Genomic DNA, 19,317 nt, shown 5'->3' with positions numbered 1-19,317 from the left:
TATATTATTACATTTTTTCTCTCTAGTGTCTTGAATGTGCATTGCAGGTTCTCGCAGGCACTAGGTAGTTCTGTACTGTATAACCAGCTGAGCCAAATCACATACTAGCTTCACTACACAGGTCTTTTATTTCACCTTTAAGCCCATGTGGAAGTTCTGTAGCTTTCCTTGCACTGCTTGGGTCAGTTAGCTCTTTGTTACCTTACCTCAACAGAATCAGTCACTGAAAAGCAAATTCTAGTGATGCTTGCAATTGTGTTGTGACGTGAATGCTATATGAAGGAGGAAAGCTTTTATTCATCATGACTGAGAGCATCCTTCATCTAAGTTACTTTCAATATGTACACGCATTGGTGTTTTGTGGCGTAGGGGAGAGCAGATAGTCCCTTAGGGTTTGGGTACTGAAGCAGTGACAGCGCAGGACCTAGGTCAGCTGACAGCAGTCTGCCAGAAGAATATTTGGATACCATTCTGTCAGGAAGAACGAGTTAAAATGCAATAGAAGCCCAGTGTTCAGAGAAACGAGTGGGGGAAAAAAAAAAAGGCTTAATGAATGTGACGTGACCAAATCATTCGGAAGTTCTTACTGAGGAGAAAAAAATAATTTCTGGAAATAAGGAGATATTTCAAATGTTTTATCACAACAAGTGAAAAGAAGCAATTCCTTTTTTCAGTTTCTTCTGTGATATATCTAGGATGTGGGTAAAAATTTGAGGTGCTGCAGAAGTTGCAGTTGGAGCCACTTTGTGGAGACCTTTCTTAATCCTTAAAGTGATGCAGCCCTTGATAGAGGATGAGTCTATGGTGTGTGCAGAAATTCATTGGGCTTTTTGTTCCTGATAGAGTTGCTCTATTTGTATCTGTGAAAATCACTTCAGCTGTTCAAAGAATCAATGCTGTTAAGTCAGCATTGTGATGTAAAAACAACAGAGGAGTCCTATTTGGATTGTAAATATGTAAATCTGTAAAATGCAAACTTGCCTGCAACTTTAGGAAGTATCATGGTCTTTCCCTTTTACCTTGTTTAACTTTGCATAGTTCTTCTAGTTATATAGAATGTGTCCTTGCTTTCTGGCCAGTAACTTTAATATTAAAAAATCAGAGTCTGTTTTTAATGTTTTAAAAAATATGTGAGGCGGTCTTTGAAGTATGTGACATAGATGAGTGTCACTTCGTGTCCCTTCCGCCTGCCCAGGTCAAAATACATAAGACGCCAACATCTGTTGAGGAAAAAGTATTCTTTCCGGATTTCCTGGATGCAGACCTGCAAGAATCCTTTTTCCTCTAGTAAAATACATAAACTTTTGAAACAATTACTACTTGTATTGTTTCTAGCAGTCTTTCTGTTTTTAGTTGATTAACAGATGTGTGTATAATAAACAAGGAGTTTAGATCCTGTTGCAAGCATGCATTGTGTATTGTCTATAAAAACTCGCAGGGCTTTGTTTTTGTTTGTCAAATTGAATTTTTTTTTTGTGCGTAAACACTGAATGTGAATGAGAATAACTCAGTTTCACCTCGTAACATTGATTTGTTTCAGAATCTTCCCTCTGGGTCTCCACCTGTTGGAGTCATTAAACTTACCTATATTTCAAAGGTAAGATATGTAAGGCACTGATTGCTAAATATTGGTGGTAACTGCTAAGTGATGCTTATAAATGCTTCAACTTTGGACAATTTTAACTGCCTCTTATGTAGGGCATGGGAAGCTTTTTGCTTGTGTGCTCTTCCTGAATTTTAGTGAAGTGTTACAAATGCTCGAGTAGTACCAGATTAAAGTCAAAGCAGACAACTGTGTTGTATAGCTTTGTTTTCTGAGTTGAAAGGGCAGCTGTTTACTGCATAGAATTAATATTTCTGAACAGTATGCTTCAGTTCTTTTTGAGCATTTGAATTCCAATTAGTCTTGGAGAAAAGACAGGGCATTTATGGAGTGAAATGTAAGTCATTGGGAGTGATAGTTTGTAAATAAGAATGACTTTTAATAGTGCAGAGAAATTTATAGAAAATACTTAGTTCTTTATACTCTCTGTACATTCAGTTCCAAATACATGTAAAGGAAAATGGAGAACTAAGTCTGTGTGGTTAAACTTGCAGCAGATACTGCATTGACAAATAAGTAGAGAAAAACAATTGACCTTCTCTTGCCTTTCTGCTTTTATCACCTTTTCTTTGTATCAGCTCTTTTGTTCTCATGCTTCATCTCCCCATCTTCCATTCTGTATTTTTTTTATTCTTGTAAAGACATCAGCGATGCTAGTAGTATCATGAGTACAGAAATGCCTGATGTGCTCATGTCCTTCCTCATTTCTTTCTCACACTACTTTGACCAAAACCTCACATTTGTCATCTTAAGAAATCTTGTATCTCACTTCTAATGGGCACAAGGGTGGTACAAAGGCACCTGTGTGCCTTTGGGCACCTCGGCAGGCAGCTCAGTGTGCCTTCTGTGCTGAGGCTCCACCAGACTGTGACAGTGTGGTTGCGCTGGCATTTGGGCCATTGAATAAAACACATTCAGCTGCAGGATGAGTCAGGACTGCTGAAACTGGCTTTGCTAGACAATATCTTCATGCCCAGCCCTGTGTCACGCATTGAATAGTATGACAAAGGCTACTCATGAGTCCTCTTCCACGTGTTTTACTTTGCATAGTTCTTCTAGTTATGTAGTATGTGTCCTTGGTTTCTGTCCAAGGAGCGATTTTGAAGCAAGAGACTGCTTAGCCTCCTCTTCCCCCCTCAGTAGAGGTGCTCTGTAATGTGGAAATAGCAGTGCCTCTCTCCTTTGCCCCTCCTTCCCCAGCATCCCAGTGGTTTAGAGAATCTCTGAAGAAAAGTAGCTGATATTATGGTAATGAGCCAAAATATACCTGATGCCCTTGACAGTACTAAAACGTCCTTGAATTTTTAGTTCAGTTGAGGGATGGAAGTTCAAAATGAAAGCAGAAGTGTTATGTTCACAGATTTCAACGTTCTGTCTGAGATTTTTCCCTTAATTAGGAAGGTAATGAATCCTTAAACTTAAGGAATTGGAACATATGGCTTAAGCTGCCTTCTTAACATAGGACGTGCATCTTGAACTGAATTTTATAGTGTTTTTCTTTATATCTATGTATCATTATACTTGATGAGCTACCCGATGCTGCTCATCCTCAAATTCAGCTATTTAAAGGAGAAAATTGTGATATTTGATGTATATTTTTGTGTACACGGTAATATTTATGGTGTTAATTTTCCTCCTAGGTTAGCGATGCAACTAAGCTAAGGCCAAAGGCAGAGTTCTGTTTCGGTAAGTTCTCGTGAGCAGCGTGCATGCCAACTGTGTTCTTCAGAAACCTGAAACAGAGAGATGTTCTGCAATTCTAGTACGAGATGCAGCTGGTAGTGTTTTTCAGAAATAACTTGCGTTCGCTGTTTCCCCTTTAATAAGGGAGTAATGTTGGCTTCTTCATGAGGTGTTTTTATGGCTTTTTCATGCTACAGCTTAATGAGGAGTAGGTGAGAGGTTTTTATTCAGACGTTTGAAGTTTCTGAGGCAATAATAAGCTAATTAAAAACGATGGGTGTTTTCAGAGACATGGCATGCCTGTCAGCTATGGAGATAAGTAATTTAACTGTTTTAATCTGTATTGCTCACAAAACAGTTTAATTGATCTAAAACTACTGTCGTGCCTGCCAGTGCTCTTACATCAAGTTTCAGCCTATAGTGCTGCACTGAAGAAATAATTTGCTTGGGGTACCTTCAAGGTTTATTGATGTTTAAACTTGTTTCAACTTGGGTAAAGCTTTGTTTGCTCGTAAGTCCCTTTTTACTAGATTTTTCATATTTATAAGTCACTTGTCTAGAACTTACCATAATTCCAGAATTTCATGACAGGCAACTTGCACTCACAAAAGTATACATAAGGACCGGAATCAGCCGCTGCTCTGTTCATGAATAACTGTTCTTTATGGCTGCCTTCACGTCGGCATTATCTCAGCTGAAGGTGCTGAGAACGCCTGCGGGGTTTGAGGCAGTTCGCTGAGGCGCACCTCGCCGTGGGCAGCGTTACGCAGGCCGAGAGAAGGCAGCTCTGCTCGAATTGGGCAGATCCACAGCAGGCTGGTTTGTGCTGCGAGCCATGCCATGTGTGATTTTGGCCCTGGAGAGGATTGTCTGCTCTGTGCTGGATTCCTCTGAAGTCTCTGTGCTGGAGCTAGAGAAAAGCTTGGTAATCACACTGGGTGTAAGGCTTCGGGGGTTCTAGAGCAGTACCTCGTGTGTCAAGGCAGCTGGTGATTCCTCTGCATATGGGCACACGTTTATCCTCATCAGCTGTAGGCCAGCTCTAAGAAGGTGTAATAGTCCAAGATGCTGGCTTACAGCTCGTGATTTTCTTGATCTATTAAACCATCTTTGATACTCAGAAGGAAGAATCATGTGTATTCTTTTCATTTAAATATTGGGAGTTGTTACACCTACCTGCCAACTCATTATGCAGTTTTGTATTTGAATTAATATTTGCATCTAATAAAATTTGTTTTATATATACATCCATTTTAATATACATTCACTTTGTGGGGAGAGGGAGCTCAGGGAGACTGAATTAATGGACGAGAAAAGTATTTGTTCCTAGCATGTATTTGCTTTTAGCAATGACTTGAGCTGTTATGTTATATGTAGGGCAGCAAATGCTTCGAAGTTCTGGGAGGGTTTAGTTAAAGTTCACCTTAAAACTAATTTCAGAATAGGCTTGTGAGATACCTAATCAGGATTATTTTGACACAAAGGAAATATGTTTGTCTATTTTGGATAAAGGACTGCTAGGTGTTGCTAGGTAGAAATAGAAACTTATTAAAAATATGCTTTCACTGCTAAGTCACTAAACTAACTTTTTTTTTTTGTTGTGGAAATCTTAAAGATGCTTGGTCCAGAGCATCATGTATTTAGTAATCAATATTGATTTTCCAGAAATTAAAAATAAAAATCTGTGATTGTCATCACATTAATACGTTTCCTGCAAATGATAACGTATACTGGTCAGAGGACTAGGGGGAGAAACTTCAGAAATCCCTGATTATAAGCCTTGATGCTTAGGAAAGTTGAGACTGAGGAAAAAGAAATCTGTGAGAAAATTCTAGTTAAAACTCAAGGGTTTATTTCTATGTAATAAAAATATTTTAACCAACTCTCTATGCTTCAGATTAAGCGGAGAGTTTAAAATAAAAAAGGGAGGGGGGTTTAAGGTGGTATTGTTCTGGCTTTTTTGAATGAAGGTGGTCTGGCATGTGTGTGCATCTTTAGATGACTTCCTAAAAATAAATGAAGCATAGAGCTTAAATACTCGAAGTGGATTTTCTATCTGAAATTGTTCTTATGGTGTAAAGTTTGCTCTTAAATTTCAGTGTTTTTAGTGTTCATAATGTTTTTTTTTCACAGTTATGAATGCAGGGATGAGAAAATATTTTCTACAAGCCAATGATCAGCAAGACCTTGTTGAATGGGTAAATGTTCTGAACAAAGCTACCAAAATCACAGTAAGTCATTTAGCTGATATTTGGCAATGTTTTCAAATGTTGACTTTCTCAAGGTCTATTATGTTTCCAGTTTTTACACTAGAGTAATCATTTCATTTCTATTAAAAAAAAAAAAAAGCTTTGTCTAGTCTGCAAGACTTGAAGGAACTGTACAGAGATCCCCCCAGACTTGAGTTCATTTTAGTTTTTTGCTTTTGGAATTAGATGACAATGTGTTTTCAGCTTTATTACAGCATCTGCAGTCTTTGTGCCATGTATTGGAATGTAAATGAAAATTTCATACTAGTCAGACATGCTATTTAAAAAAAAGTCTTGATACCGTAGCACTGTGTTCATGGCCTTACTGTGAGAGCTGCACAGGGCAGTGGGGAGTCTCCGTTCTACAGCACGTGTTACTGAAAGGAAGTGAGAAATAAAGAACTGCAAGTCAGACATGCTTCTTGAAGATCAAATATAGCACTTAGGACAAAGCTGGGAGTTGATTTTGAGTTTTCAGTACACCTGGGGACTTGGCTTAAGTGGCACCAGTTTTATTCTGAGGACTAAAGCTTAGTCATTGCAACATAATTTCATGTAAATTTTTTCTAGCCTTTAACAACTTAAGAACACTTCTTAAATCCTGCTGAAAACAAATTAACAGTGTTTGAATAATACTTAGTGTTCTTTTCTGTATTTATAAAACCTTATGTTGATTATCATGTTTGACTTTGAGGTACCAAAGCAGTCCGATCCTCTGTGTCAAATGGATAATGCAAACCGTCAAGCTGAAAGCCCAGGTGGAAAGAAGCAAGTGTCTTACAGGACAGAAATTGTTGGTGGTGTTCCTATCATTACACCTACCCAGGTAATAACTTTAAAACGAGTCAGGTGTTATTTGTTAGAGGAAGCTTTGTTATTTGGTAGGTGAGAATAGGTTGTGTGTCATTATACAGCTGTCAGCTTCTAACCTTGCTCAGAGGACTGATGTTTTGATGCATACCTTCTAGTATTACTGAGTAGTCGCTCACTTTTGAGGATTTTATTCCCTTTCTACAAGATTATAAAGAATTATACAAGGCTATAAATAACTACATGAGTGGGCTGGTGCTCTTCAGTGTGCAAAAGAAATAACTAAAGGAGGATATAAGAGGTCTACAAAGTAACAATTGGCAGAAGTAGATGGCATGTGTAATGTATGAGAGCTATGAACTCCTGAACAAAGCTAATAGTAAAACAAAGGGATAGAGGAGCTCCTTCAGTGAGCAGTAAAACGTGAGATACTTCTTGCCAAAAGATTACACGGATACCAGAAACTTTGAGTTCAAGAGATTAGATGGGCTTATGGAAGAAGCAGTCATGTGGTGTTAAACCTACAAAGCTATATCTGTTTCTGGAAGTTCCCTGAGCTGAAAATAGCTGGAGATTGGATTAATGTCATGTGAATGACATGCAAACACCTGAATTCTGTGTTGCGTGGTCCTAGAAATTGTTTTTTTTGCTTTAGAAAACTCGCGCTTTCTTACTGTAACTTCTAAATGAACTTTGCAAGTTCTCAACCAGAGCCTTTAGAGCCTCAACAGTTGTCTCTAAAAATCAATTGAAATATTTGGTTCTTTCAAAACAAATCAGAAATAGGATTTGTGAGTGTGGGATAATACAAATATTTCCTGAGTAGTCATAGGATGGTTATTCTTTGACCTTTAGAAAACCTGAAAATATTCTGAGCTTTCCTAATTTTTTTTTCCTAGAAAGAAGAAGTCAATGAGTGCAGTGAAGGTGCTGATAGGAATTATCTGAAACGATCACAAAGTCACCTTCCTTACTTTACTGCTAAACATCCTCCAGATAATGCTATTATCAAAGCTGGCTACTGTGTTAAACAAGGAGCAGTGGTAAGTACTTGAGATCAGCGTGTTTCATCAGTCAAGAAGGTAGTTCTACTTACCAAGTAGATGATTTGAAGGGGAAAAAAAAAGACAGCAACTGTAGCATTATTGCCACTATTAAGGATGGTTAAAGATAAAACCTTATCCTCCTGTGGGATATAATGTCTGCATTACTTCTTTTCATGACTACTTTCTTTAGTATTGTTCTGTTGATGTTTTGGAGAAGACAAGTTGTCTGCAAGCAGATTTTCACAGTATGGTTAGCACATGCAGCAAAGAATTGTTCTCTATTGCAGTTATGTAGAGATCCTTATTTTGTTTACTAGAAGCGTCTGAATTAAAAGAGAAGTCTTGCATGCTCTTTAAAATCACTGAAGTGTTTATCCAAAGCTACTTTTAGTGAAGTTCAGAGGAAGAATGGTAAAACTTGTCAGACTGAATAACCTCAGTGGAGCTGAGTGTGGTGGCTTGCTGAACAGACTAAAAGTAAATAAACAGTTCAGATATGCGTGCTGTGAGTTCTCAGACTCGTTTCATCTTGGATTATGAAGCTTCTTGTAAAACTACAATTTTCATTAGAAGTCAACCAGGAGCATTTAACGTACTGTCTTTTAATGTTTTTTATAGGGTATTTGTGTTGCTGAGTTGCTATGATTTCAGTGGAGGTTGTTGCGAGAAAGATTAAAACTTCTGGAAGCTAATATTCTATTACAAGAGTTTTTTCAGTTCTCCTTCCCTAAAGAACTGGGCAGACACTTGCTGAATTACTTTGCAGACTATGCATATGAAATATTTTCTTTCAACAGATGAAGAACTGGAAGAGAAGATACTTTCAGTTGGATGAAAACACAATAGGATATTTTAAGTCTGAACTGGTAAGTTTCCAATTGTGTGTTGCTTACCAATGATGCTTACAAGAAAATCTAAACTACGCTTGTATTTGAGAAACGAAGTGTTCTGCTCCTGAAACTCTTTGCTCTGTACTATAATAACTCTTTGTGGTTGGGAAGAAGAAAAAGCTTTTAGGGTGGCTGTTAACTTGGACTTGAGTCTTCTCTTTGTGAATCTGTGAGTAGGGCGTTGAAGAATGACAGGGTGTATTCTGTAATCACATTAATTTTTTTAGCATTTTACATCACTTTGTACTTGCATATACTTTGCTCTTGAAACAGCCGATCATTATGGGGTGCTTATCATGCAAATGATGGGATCTTTCCCATGGCAGCTAAGATGTGTAAAGAATTCTGCTGTTCAGAGGCAATGCTTACAGAGTTTGTTTGGGTTCCATCTTCCTTCCCCACTCATCACTCTTGAACCTCTTGACAAATTTTGACCAAATGTTAAGTGCCTTCAGGCTTCATTTGAAAATAAAGTGGGAGGTACTGGAGATAGTGTGGAATTCCTTCCAACGGAAAACAGACCAACAAACAGGAGAAAATCTGTACATGAGGCATGAAACCTTAGTGTTACAAATCAAGGTAGATTGAGTTTACAGGCTAACTGTAAGAAACAAAATGTCAAACTAAGTTTTAGGCTCTTTCTGGAAAAAAGCTTTTTGGAAGTGTGAGGTGTTTGCCTTATAGGAAACGAAGAAACGCAACGGCAGCAGGAGTTTGATCTTGTTGTTGTTGTTAAGCAGTCAGCATAACGCAATTCTGACATGTTGCCTATAATAAAACTTTGGTTTTAATTGATTTAAAAAAAAAATACAACCGGAGTGCAGATTACTCACTAATAAATTCCAACTCTGCAAGGAATTGTAATGATAGTCTGCTATAGCAAAGGTAAAAATGCATATGCTTTTTGTGTTTCTTTCATCGTACTCCTTTCCAGTTTAACTATTTGAAAGGAGGAATACAAAATCATGTAGTGTCCTCTATTCTTTGTGCTAATAGTCTCTTGCTATGTGTAAGGAAGGTACCAGACTGGCCATCTGTCAGATAACAGGAAGGAGTTTCACCTTCGCAATTTTTACTGAAATCAGATTTTTTTCAAGTTTTGAGAGTGTCATCCCTCTTCTTTTCCGGGAGGTATGTACCCAATAGATAGAGAATATTGTGTCCTGTTGTTGGACTGTAGTGGTTAATCAAAAAATTCCACGGTTTGCAAACCTGATCATTATCATCATGTTTCATAGCGTCTTTGTAAACAGATAGGATCCAGCTCATCTGAAACTGATGTGTTGGAGAAACATGGCTCTTTCCAGGACAGGTTAAAAATTTTCACTGAGCACAACCCACCAAGAAGAACACATCTGCAGCAACTTAGCTATATGTCAAACCTTTATCTTCTACAGTTACCAAAAAAAGTGTTCTTTTCTAAAGATTTCAAGTGGTGAATGATTTTTCAGTGGTATGTGGGATCTCAGTTTTCTTTGTATTCTTCTGTTGCTAATGAGAATAATTCAACAATAGGAATAAAATTCAATAGTGATTGGTTGTCCTGCATTTCTGGCAAAGAAGTCTGTGACTTCTTCAGTATATCTAGTATGTAGTGTATATACCTAGCGTATCTTATCTAGTATACCTAGCATACCTTATCTAGTATAACTTCAGATTTCTAATTCTGGGAAAAAAAACTTTCTATTAGAGTTCAGTTCTCAGTAGCTGTGGTCCTCAGTCAAGTATGAGTTTTACTTGAAGCTGGTTTGTCTTGAGAGCCAGCCTGGTCACTGGTAGCTCAAATGAGTCGTGCTGGATACCTTGAGATGCTGTTGTTTGGCATCTGTAGAGGTACATCTGAGTTCTGTGCTCTTACAAAACAAACAGCAAAACTAACAACAACAAAAAACCAAACACTTCTTTTGCCAATTTTAATTTTTTTTTTCTGTTAAGGATCTATTCTTTTCAGTTTGAAGAAGAGCCCATGTCTGTCCTCGGGTGGATTATAGTGAAGTATATGCAGTATCAGACTAGGAGAATAATTTCTAAGCTGAGGTCTTCTAAGCCTGTGGCTTTCCCAGAATGTTCAGCTTTGTGGTTTTCCCTGTAACATATGTCAGTATTCCAGGGGAAGTCTTGCAGTTCATGTTCAATGTATTACTTTGAAAACTGTTGTAACAGATGCGTGAACCTGAGAAGACTGAAGGGTGAAGGAAGAAGGGCAAAATAACTGAGGATATAGATTTTAAAACTGTTCTATGCTATAGAAACAAATGATCAGAACTGACATTTGAGGATTGTTTTATATGGGTGAAATTCACTGTTCACTATACTAACATAGCTCTCTTATGTATAATAGAAATTGTAATTTAGAGAAAGTCATTCCATAGTTGGCAGCTTTTGTTTGCAAGCTGAAGTAGTCTATTGTAACATTAAAGAATGCTTAATGCTTAAAGAAAGCATTAGGAGATGAAATCAATTTTTTTTACTGCAATAACCACATGAAAATAATAGTGCAAATGCCTTTTTTCAAGAAGTCAAATTATGTGTAAAATTACTCTGTCACGGCAAAAATTGAATGTTCTCACTTTTTCCTACTGTACAAAGCTTTGGCAGAATTTTAACACTTGTATTTGGTGCGGTAATAGAATTTTCAGACACTTTAAGAATACTTCCTCTTTTTACAGGTTTTGGTATGACTTCATTCTATGGTCAGTACAATAGAAAGTAATAGAAATAATCGTAAAGCTGTGTCATGCTATACAGTGAATAAAGCATCTTTTTTCATAGCATTTCATTGTACGTTAATATAGTGACAGTCCTATTGAAATAATCTGCTGGAGGCCAGAGTTTTCTTCTCTGGTTGGGGGACAGGACAGGTGTGGCTGTCTCCATTACAACGAGATGAAAGAATAGGTGTTTGTTTTTCCCCCTTACCTCTTCTTTTGGCATCCTCTTCACTGCAAGTGCCATGGTTGGTTTAATACTAAAAAAAAATAATAATAACGAATCTTGGTTGACATCATGCTTTGCAGATGTGACTGTCCTCATTTATGCAGGTCTGCTGCAGTAGTCTGTCCCAATCGTTGGCTTTCTGACTATATTCTAGTTGTTAGATATACTCTGCTAAAGTATTTTTACCTTTTTTTTTTTCTTTTTTTTTTCCAGGAAAAGGAACCTCTCAGGGTTATACCACTTAAAGAGGTCCATAAAGTTCAGGAATGCAAGCAAAGGTGAGGAGAGAAGCACTGAAAAATCAAGGGACTTGGTACACTGCATTGTCATGACTAGACTGCTTCTTGGAAACAATGGAGAGCTTTTGAATTTCTTTTGAACTCTATTGAGTTATGAATGTGGTACTTAAACAGGCAACTATTTAGGAATAATACTTTGCAAAGTAAAAACAAATATAAATGGGAAGTGTTGCAGAAATCTGACTAGAACAATAAATATGTATTTAAACTTAATATAATATGTTTTAGCGTTCTAACTAAAAATAACAAGTAGCACTAACTGCTAAAGAACCTTAAGACTAAGTTGAGTATGAGGTGATGTTCTATTTCTACTTGGCACTTGCAAAAAAAAAAAAGCAAATTTAGAGCTAAAGAATGCAGAGATCTTCAGCCCACAAATGCACATCTTTGGTTCTCTGCACATCCTAGAATATTTATGAAATGAAGTGGGAAAGTTGAACTTGTTGTTTAAGTATTTGTGTTTCATTTGCAGTGATATAATGATGAGAGACAATCTCTTTGAAATTGTAACAACTTCTCGAACCTTTTATGTACAGGTAATTTTTTAAAAAACTTTGGGCAAAACCGGGGGCCGCACATAGTCAAAGCAAAGCAGCACTGACATTTTGCTTTTTAAGTTGTATTTGGGCATGCCATGATTTTCGGAGGGAATGCAATCTTCATATTTCAGAATTAAGTTGCATATAAAAAATATTCCACATAACACCAAGTGTTGGTAGTATATAAAAGCAATGAACAACAAATCATAATGTGATTTTGTTGATATTTGGGTCTTCAAATTCTGTAGTATCCAATCAATATAATAAATCTTTTATTTTGAGGTACTGAAATTTTATTTATAGTAATCAATTTCTCAGATTCAAAGTAAAATATCTACTGCCCCATTAAAGTATCTACTAAAGCACTGGAACACTTAGGCTTCGTATCTGAAGATACTTTTGGTAAAATGTATCCATAAGCACTTTATTTGGTGCATCTTTACCATATTATCTTTTTAAGATGTGGATATAATGGAAATCACAAAGACTTGCTTTGTCTAGCTGAGTAGGAATGTGATGCTCATAGTGATGTCTCTCCTGTTCCTGGAGGAGGAAATAATTTGAGTTTTTCTTGTAGGATCAGAAAGGCCCGTATTATCTAATACAGGCAGTGGGGCCAGATGCTGAGTTTTGAGCTGTCTTATGGCTGAACATAATTAAGTGACATATTATACACGTTTTTGCTGGGTTGATGTGCTAGTTTCGTAAAGCTGCCAACTGGCTAAGAGGGAGCTTTAGCTTTTTAATCTGTCCCAGATAAGCGCACCCGTGACACTCGCTGTTAATCTACTGCAGTTTTGTAAGACTCTTGTTCTGAGTAAATGTACGATGACCCTGAATATAGATTGCTTCTTATTTTACTGTAGCTCTTCAGTAATTACCTCACAGAAGTGAGATGCAAAGAACTAAAATGAATGAAAAATACGGAAGCTATGTCATTGTGCGCAGTTTGCTGAGAGGGGTCAGCAGGTCTCCTGTAAGAATTTCTGTAGGTGCTTTATTTGTTTAAAATAAGCAAAAACTGAACTAGAGTATGTAAATAGTGTATGTGCGTATACACGCATTGCTTATTTTATATAAGTGTATGCATAAAATCTTGCCCTGAATTTACTATTATAAGAAATGTCAACATCAAAAAATGCAAGTCCCTTTGGCTTTAAGTAACAGACTACTAAAGTAGGCTAAGGCTGTGATTTTAATGCAGATAGGAGACTGGAAGAGTGAAGAGCTGGTGTTAACCGTATCTCATGTCGTTTGATCCAGGCGGACAGTCCAGAAGACATGCACAGTTGGATAAAAGCAATTTCTGGGGCCATTGTAGCACAGCGGGGACCTGGAAGATCAGCAGCTTCTGTATGTTACTCTGAAACTGAGAGAAATACAATTGTTTGATGTTGACTTGTGCATATGAAGTTCTAGTTGTTTTTCCTTTTGTCTGTCCTCTGTCCTGTCCTGTAGTAACACGGCATCTTTGCATGAAATTCATACAGATTGGCATAAACTTATGCACTTTTAATTGAGCACTTATCTTAGTCTTACCTATATATTCTGCTTTATGTGCATTGTACTGTCTTGGTCACGTAGATAACACAAGTGCTAACCTATAAAAATTCTTCAAGATCAGTTGAATCTTTTGTCATTATGCCACTAATAGTTTGGAAGTAGATATAGAGCCTTTCTAATTCCTGCGAGGCATTTTTGATAATTGCTGAATTTTGCATTCAAGTAACAAAATCCTAATTTGATCTTAACAACTATCACTACTACACTGTCATTCTCTGGTTTTGGTAGTTTATTGTGTATGCAGATACAGATTCACGTTTTAAATAATTTTTCGAAGAGAGATCTGCTCGCATGAATTAGCTTTTGCTGTTGGAAGCTTAGTGTGGGCACCCTCTAGCATTACTGAACTGAGGCACTGTGACAAATCTTACTGTTTGTGAAGCCACGTGGATGCCAGCATTTCATACGTACTTGCATTTAAGCTGTACCAGACCTTCACTGCTTTTCCACAAGTTAATGTGCTTTGTGCTGAAGGCTACTCTGGTGTCACAGTGTCTCCAAGTATGTCCAGATATAACAAATGGAATACTTCACAGTTTAGATGCTGCACGGTATGGCTTTTCGCTGTCTGGCTATGGGATGTTTTGTAACAAGCTGAATATATCATCACCCCCATAATCTGAAATCTAATAACTTAAATCTGGCCTTTAAAGATGTACTTACATTGATGTTGTTTCTGGTGATTGAATCTAAGCTCTCAGTAATTTTTTGCAACTGAGAGCTGGTTTTACATAAAACTTCCTATTATAAATCTTGTTTCTTTTGGGGGGCATGAAAATATGCAGGTAACTTTTCTTTGTGTATGCTCTTTTTTTTGGGGGGGGCTAACTGAGCAACCTAGCTATTACTGTCTGCATCACTTTTCTTTTTCCCTTTCTTCTCTTCTTTCCCCAAGTATAGGTTACTCTAATCTTAGCTTTGCACTGTGTTCCAGATGCGGCAGGCCAGAAGGCTGTCGAATCCTTGTATACAGAGGTATACATCAAGAACTGGTGAATGCAGCACGTATGTGGGCTCTCATGTAAACTTGCCTTCTTAACAGAGGGCTAGAACTAGAGACTAATTTGCTCTATAAAAAACTAAAAATAATGCTACCTGTTATCATTACCATTACTGAAAACTAACTCATAAATTATATCATTCACTTACAGGTTTGCTCTTTTTTTCTTGCTTTTAAAATAATTGGAATTAAAGTGATAAAAACAATTATTTGTACTTCAAAGTATAATAGATATTAAAACACAGTAAGTTATGTAATGTCACTTAAAAAGGAAAGTATTAAAACTAATTTGCATGAGAGTTCATATTTCCATTTTACTTTACATTTTTTTGAAACTGTGCAAAAGCAAAATTAAATTTAAGCTACCCACACACTAATACAGATGCGTGCACGCAAAATGCACGTCTTAACTCTAGTAATTGGAAGGATAATTCTGTAGCCTGATTTGCATGGCTTATAAGTCTCTGCATGAAATTATTTGTTCAAACATAGAAGCGTTATAATATGTAATCGGTGTGCTGTTCAAAGCAGGACACCTTAAGAGTAATAAAGCAGCATAGTCTCTTAACTGTGAAATTACAGGCAGTGTGGGTAGTAAAATCTGAGTATTCTTTGGTTGATTTTTAGCAAAATTTTTGGAGATCTTGTCATAACTTCCCTTATCGTTGTCCTACTTGTTCAGCTACCATTACTAATAGAAAGAAGAACAGTAGTGAATCACTAAATAATATGTTCTCCTAAAGCAAATGTTTTTCTTAAATTGAATCGTCAAGGCAGGTATGAAATACAGAAATGTGTATATAATGTGAAGTACTTCACTGCATTTGAACTTAAAATTGAATTTCCAGAAGAACAGCTCCTTCACCCAATAATACTAATTCATAGAAAAAATACAGTATTATTTGACAGAAACCATTGTGATTGAATTTTTGAATCAGTCATAGCATCCTAAAAAAAAAAAAAACAACTAGAAAACTGCCATTGAAAAAGAAAAGTATTTCACTTAGAATTTATATTTGCATCTTGGACACGTCTGTGATGGGATTTTGCTAATCACGTGCTTGAAAAGTGGCTTGATTTCTGTACACACATGGTTTCCCAGACTTAAGTTTCATGTACTAACGCTGGTGATGGCAGAAGTGGCAGTAGCTGCAGCTCCTAATACGTGCAGAGTGAAGTATTCAGTGCATCTCTGCATGTCATTCTGATTGTATCATTTAACATAGCATCCGGTGCTGTCTTAGATACCACCAGGTATTTGAGACATCCTTACAGAGCTGATAGGTATGATGTCGAATATGAGAAATCTTCTTTTGTGGAGATACAGCTGTAGGTGAGGCAGGATATCCTAATGTCGTGATCTAAAGGGGTATCTGGCCTGTGGGTCTATAGAGGTCACCACAGCAGCTTGCAGGATTTCAAAATACACAAGGGTATAGAGACTTTATTTTCTAAGGATTTTTGCTTATTACAGATCACCAAAGATCTTTAAGACCTCTGAGAGGCCACCTCAAGGGGTCCAGTTAAGAAAAGTGATCTCAGAGGAGACCAACCAGACCCAAAGTGGGCCCTGAAAGGGGTCTGAGGTAGCCAAGTCTCACTACAAAGTTGATTTGTGTCATGGGGTATGGAATGTTGCGGAGCTGAGAAGTGAGTCTGAGAGTTAGGAACAACCTGATGTTCCAGCAAAGATACAACATGCTTAGAATAATCAAGAGAAGTAAGAAAAGAGGCAGCTCTCTTTCAGAAAGAGGCAGCCTCCATTTTGGGTAAAATCTGGGGCCTTTTTTGTATTATTAAGACATAGAAGGTTGTAGGATAGCAGCACCAGATTTAGGATGTGAGTGCCTGTTGTATGTAACCGATTAAATACAGTTCTTTCTCTGAAAAATGTCACTGTCAATAGCCTTTTAAGTGCACATTTTCAAAAGGTAACTTAAGATACTAATAAAATGACAAGCCTCAATTTGCTGGACTACATTATAAAGCCTAAAGAGCTGCTGAGCTTGATTTGAGAAATGAAGAAAATGATGTTGCTGTCACATACTGCTGTAAGCTCACACTTAATGCACTGCCTTGAGAAAGCACTTGCCTCCTCCTGCTGTGGCTGTTGCTTTGCTTTGTATATTTCCTGTCTTGATTTTTCTGAGAGAAATCTGGAACTGCATCTTTCTAAAGTGATGTCAGTGACTTAATTTGACACGTGCTCTTCTTTTCCAGGAGCATACCGAGTCTCCTCCCGAACCCACCGATGCTCCCCGTTCTGCCATCCCAGCCCCAGCCACCTCACATTCCACAGCCGCTCACAACAGCCCTCTGGTCCCAAACCCTCACGCCAAATACCCTGCCTTGGAGAAGCGAGGATTTCACGAGTCTTTTACCAAGGCCAAGCCAGGGAGCTACAAGATCCAGGTTGTCGCTCCAAGAGAATCAGCTGCCAAAGTGACTGAACAGGGCCTCTCGGAACCCCAAAGTAAAAATGGCACTCAGGAACAGGATCCTGGCCTTGTGGATCTGGATGATGCAAGCCTTCCAGTTAGCGATGTGTAATGTTGGAAGCGTTTGGAGAATGATCCATTTGTTCGGTCCTCTAATTTCCTTGCTCGGACTTTTAACCAAAGAAAATTACGGGAAATAAGAACAAAAGAAAAAAAAACAACACTGATAAATACATATGTCTGTGTGTGTTTATCTACACACACGTGCATATATATGTATATTGCCTTTTGGCTAAGGGTCAAAAATTGACCTTATGCATTTTCTCAAAGCCTGATAGTAAATCACCAGGGAGGGTCCAAACTGCACAATTTAAAAGGAAATAAATGACAAAAAAACCCCAAAGTACTTTTGCAAGTAAGCAAGGTACCAGCAACCTTTCATTCCTAATCTGGCAAACTAAATTAATCCAATTAATGCTATGTTGTGGAAACCTTATTGCCAACAGACGTGATTATTTAACTTCATTCTGAACTACAGTAAGATTTTATGCATATATGAGAATTTTCTCTCTATGATTTTCAGATACCAGGAAATGCACAAAATGTTTCTTCTGTTCTTTAGGATCAACAGTGTCAACTGAATTGTTATCAGAACAAGAATTCTGGGCTCCCTTGGAATTCTAATTATGGTGCTGTAAAATTTCCACTAAATAATATTTTGAATAGTCAGTCTATTTTTGATGCACTCCTAAAGGTGGGTTATAACTTTTTGCACATTTGGGTTTTGATGGACTGCATGTAGTGGTGTTTTGGAGGGGGGAGGAGAGAAATTGGACTCTTAAATTTGGACACTTCAGACCTTTTGAACTAAATAGGGTTTATATTGTGTTACATTAGGCTTTGCAGCAATTATTTTTATTAAATGTCTAAATGTATCGTTTGATTACTGTTTTTGCAAATGGTTTTCTTATCAGTGCTTTGTGAACAGTTATTTCTGTATTGGATCAGTGGAAGACCTCAGTTAAGTTTTGTTGTCACTGGTACTGAACTGTTCATAGTCATGCAGTTGTGGCCTATAACTTTTGGTGCACTAATTAAATGAAGTGCCTGTGTTTTTTCTCACACTGTTAAAACACTTTCAGATTAGGTATGTACACAAACCCATTCTTAATGGCTTTGAACGTTGGGTTGGAGTTGTTCTGAATAGTGTAGTCTGAAACAGCTATTTAAAGTAGAAAAATTATGCTAGGGGTATACCAGTGTTCTGGTATTGCATCTACTAGCTGTGCAATATGTTTTTTTAAAAAATGAATATTTGTTGTTTGTGTACACTGTGTTAAGGGGCTTCAGTGATGCAAATGGAAAGAACCTTTACATTTCAAGTATTGGATTAGACTGAGTGTGTACTTTTCATCGTTTTTAAAAAATGTTTGTTTTAATCAAAACCCCACAAATATCTTATGCTGCTGCTTATTGTGATTGAGATTGTCCAGCTTTGTTACTTTTTTTTTGTCTACTGTAACCTAAGATACATATCATACAAGTCCATCTTCTCTCCAACTTCCAAACTGACTTCCTGCTCGAGAGATATGGATGGCTTTACCATGATAATTTGTTGATCCAAGGATGGAATAATTGGTGTCATGTGAGAATGAAATATAATCTAATTTCACAACCTTAAATTATATCAGCACCTTCATTTTTTATCCATAAGCTATCTAACCACAGTCTTACGGCAGTGGTGTTTGTATATTACTGGTTTTGTTTGACTCTTTAAATACATGTGAAAACTAGTACAGAATTGGAAGTTTCTGTAAATGTCTAAACTAGTATTGTAGGTTTTAACTTCTATAAAGACAAAACAATAGCTCTTTAAAGGCATATTTTTTCACAAGTACATTCTGTGTGGAAGACACTTTGCATTGAAATATTTTTACTGTAGTCTAACATCTGAAATCACTTGCTCTGGTACAGCTTTCACACTGCATGTTCATTTTACTATATTTTGGTATTGGCAATTTTACACATTGGGTGGAGGTAAAGCAGCTCCATTATGGGACTTTTAAAAGGGGTGGGGGGGAGAACTACTGTTGTAGTTCAGTAGCGTAGGGAAATATTTGTGGCTGGTAATTGTCAGGGTCTCCTATTTATCAGTACTTTTTTAAATCTATGAAAACTGTTAAATTATTTTAGAAAAAACAGTGCTGTAAATATGTCACATTTAAATTGTCAATAAATCAGTTTGGGTAACTTAAAGTAA

General features: G+C 37.1%; 1 protein-coding gene across 7 annotated transcripts in view; it reads left to right on the top strand.

Annotated features, from left to right (window-relative positions):
- PLEKHA1 (pleckstrin homology domain containing A1) overlaps positions 1-19,317 on the top strand; it is a 33,161-nt gene extending 13,844 nt beyond the window's left edge. For 3 of the 7 annotated variants that reach the window (XM_048053284.2, XM_067000491.1, XM_067000492.1), the window contains exons 3-13: positions 1,541-1,597; positions 3,244-3,289; positions 5,420-5,517; positions 6,230-6,361; positions 7,245-7,388; positions 8,189-8,257; positions 11,432-11,496; positions 11,990-12,053; positions 13,320-13,409; positions 14,520-14,594; positions 16,840-19,317. In XM_048053284.2, the coding sequence (XP_047909241.2) occupies positions 1,541-1,597; positions 3,244-3,289; positions 5,420-5,517; positions 6,230-6,361; positions 7,245-7,388; positions 8,189-8,257; positions 11,432-11,496; positions 11,990-12,053; positions 13,320-13,409; positions 14,520-14,594; positions 16,840-17,169 (1,170 nt within the window). In that variant the 3' untranslated portion in view covers positions 17,170-19,317. Of the gene's footprint in view, positions 1-1,540; positions 1,598-3,243; positions 3,290-5,419; positions 5,518-6,229; positions 6,362-7,244; positions 7,389-8,188; positions 8,258-11,431; positions 11,497-11,989; positions 12,054-13,319; positions 13,410-14,519; positions 14,625-16,839 lie in introns of all 7 variants that reach the window. The other 4 variants (XM_048053597.2, XM_048053525.2, XM_048053660.2 and 1 more) reach the window with 4 other exon arrangements.

This window comes from Anser cygnoides, chromosome 7 (genome assembly GCF_040182565.1).
Source record: "Anser cygnoides isolate HZ-2024a breed goose chromosome 7, Taihu_goose_T2T_genome, whole genome shotgun sequence".
NCBI lineage: Eukaryota > Metazoa > Chordata > Aves > Anseriformes > Anatidae > Anser > Anser cygnoides.
Note: the sequence above shows the minus strand (reverse complement) of the source record. Positions and strands in the feature narration are given on the sequence as shown.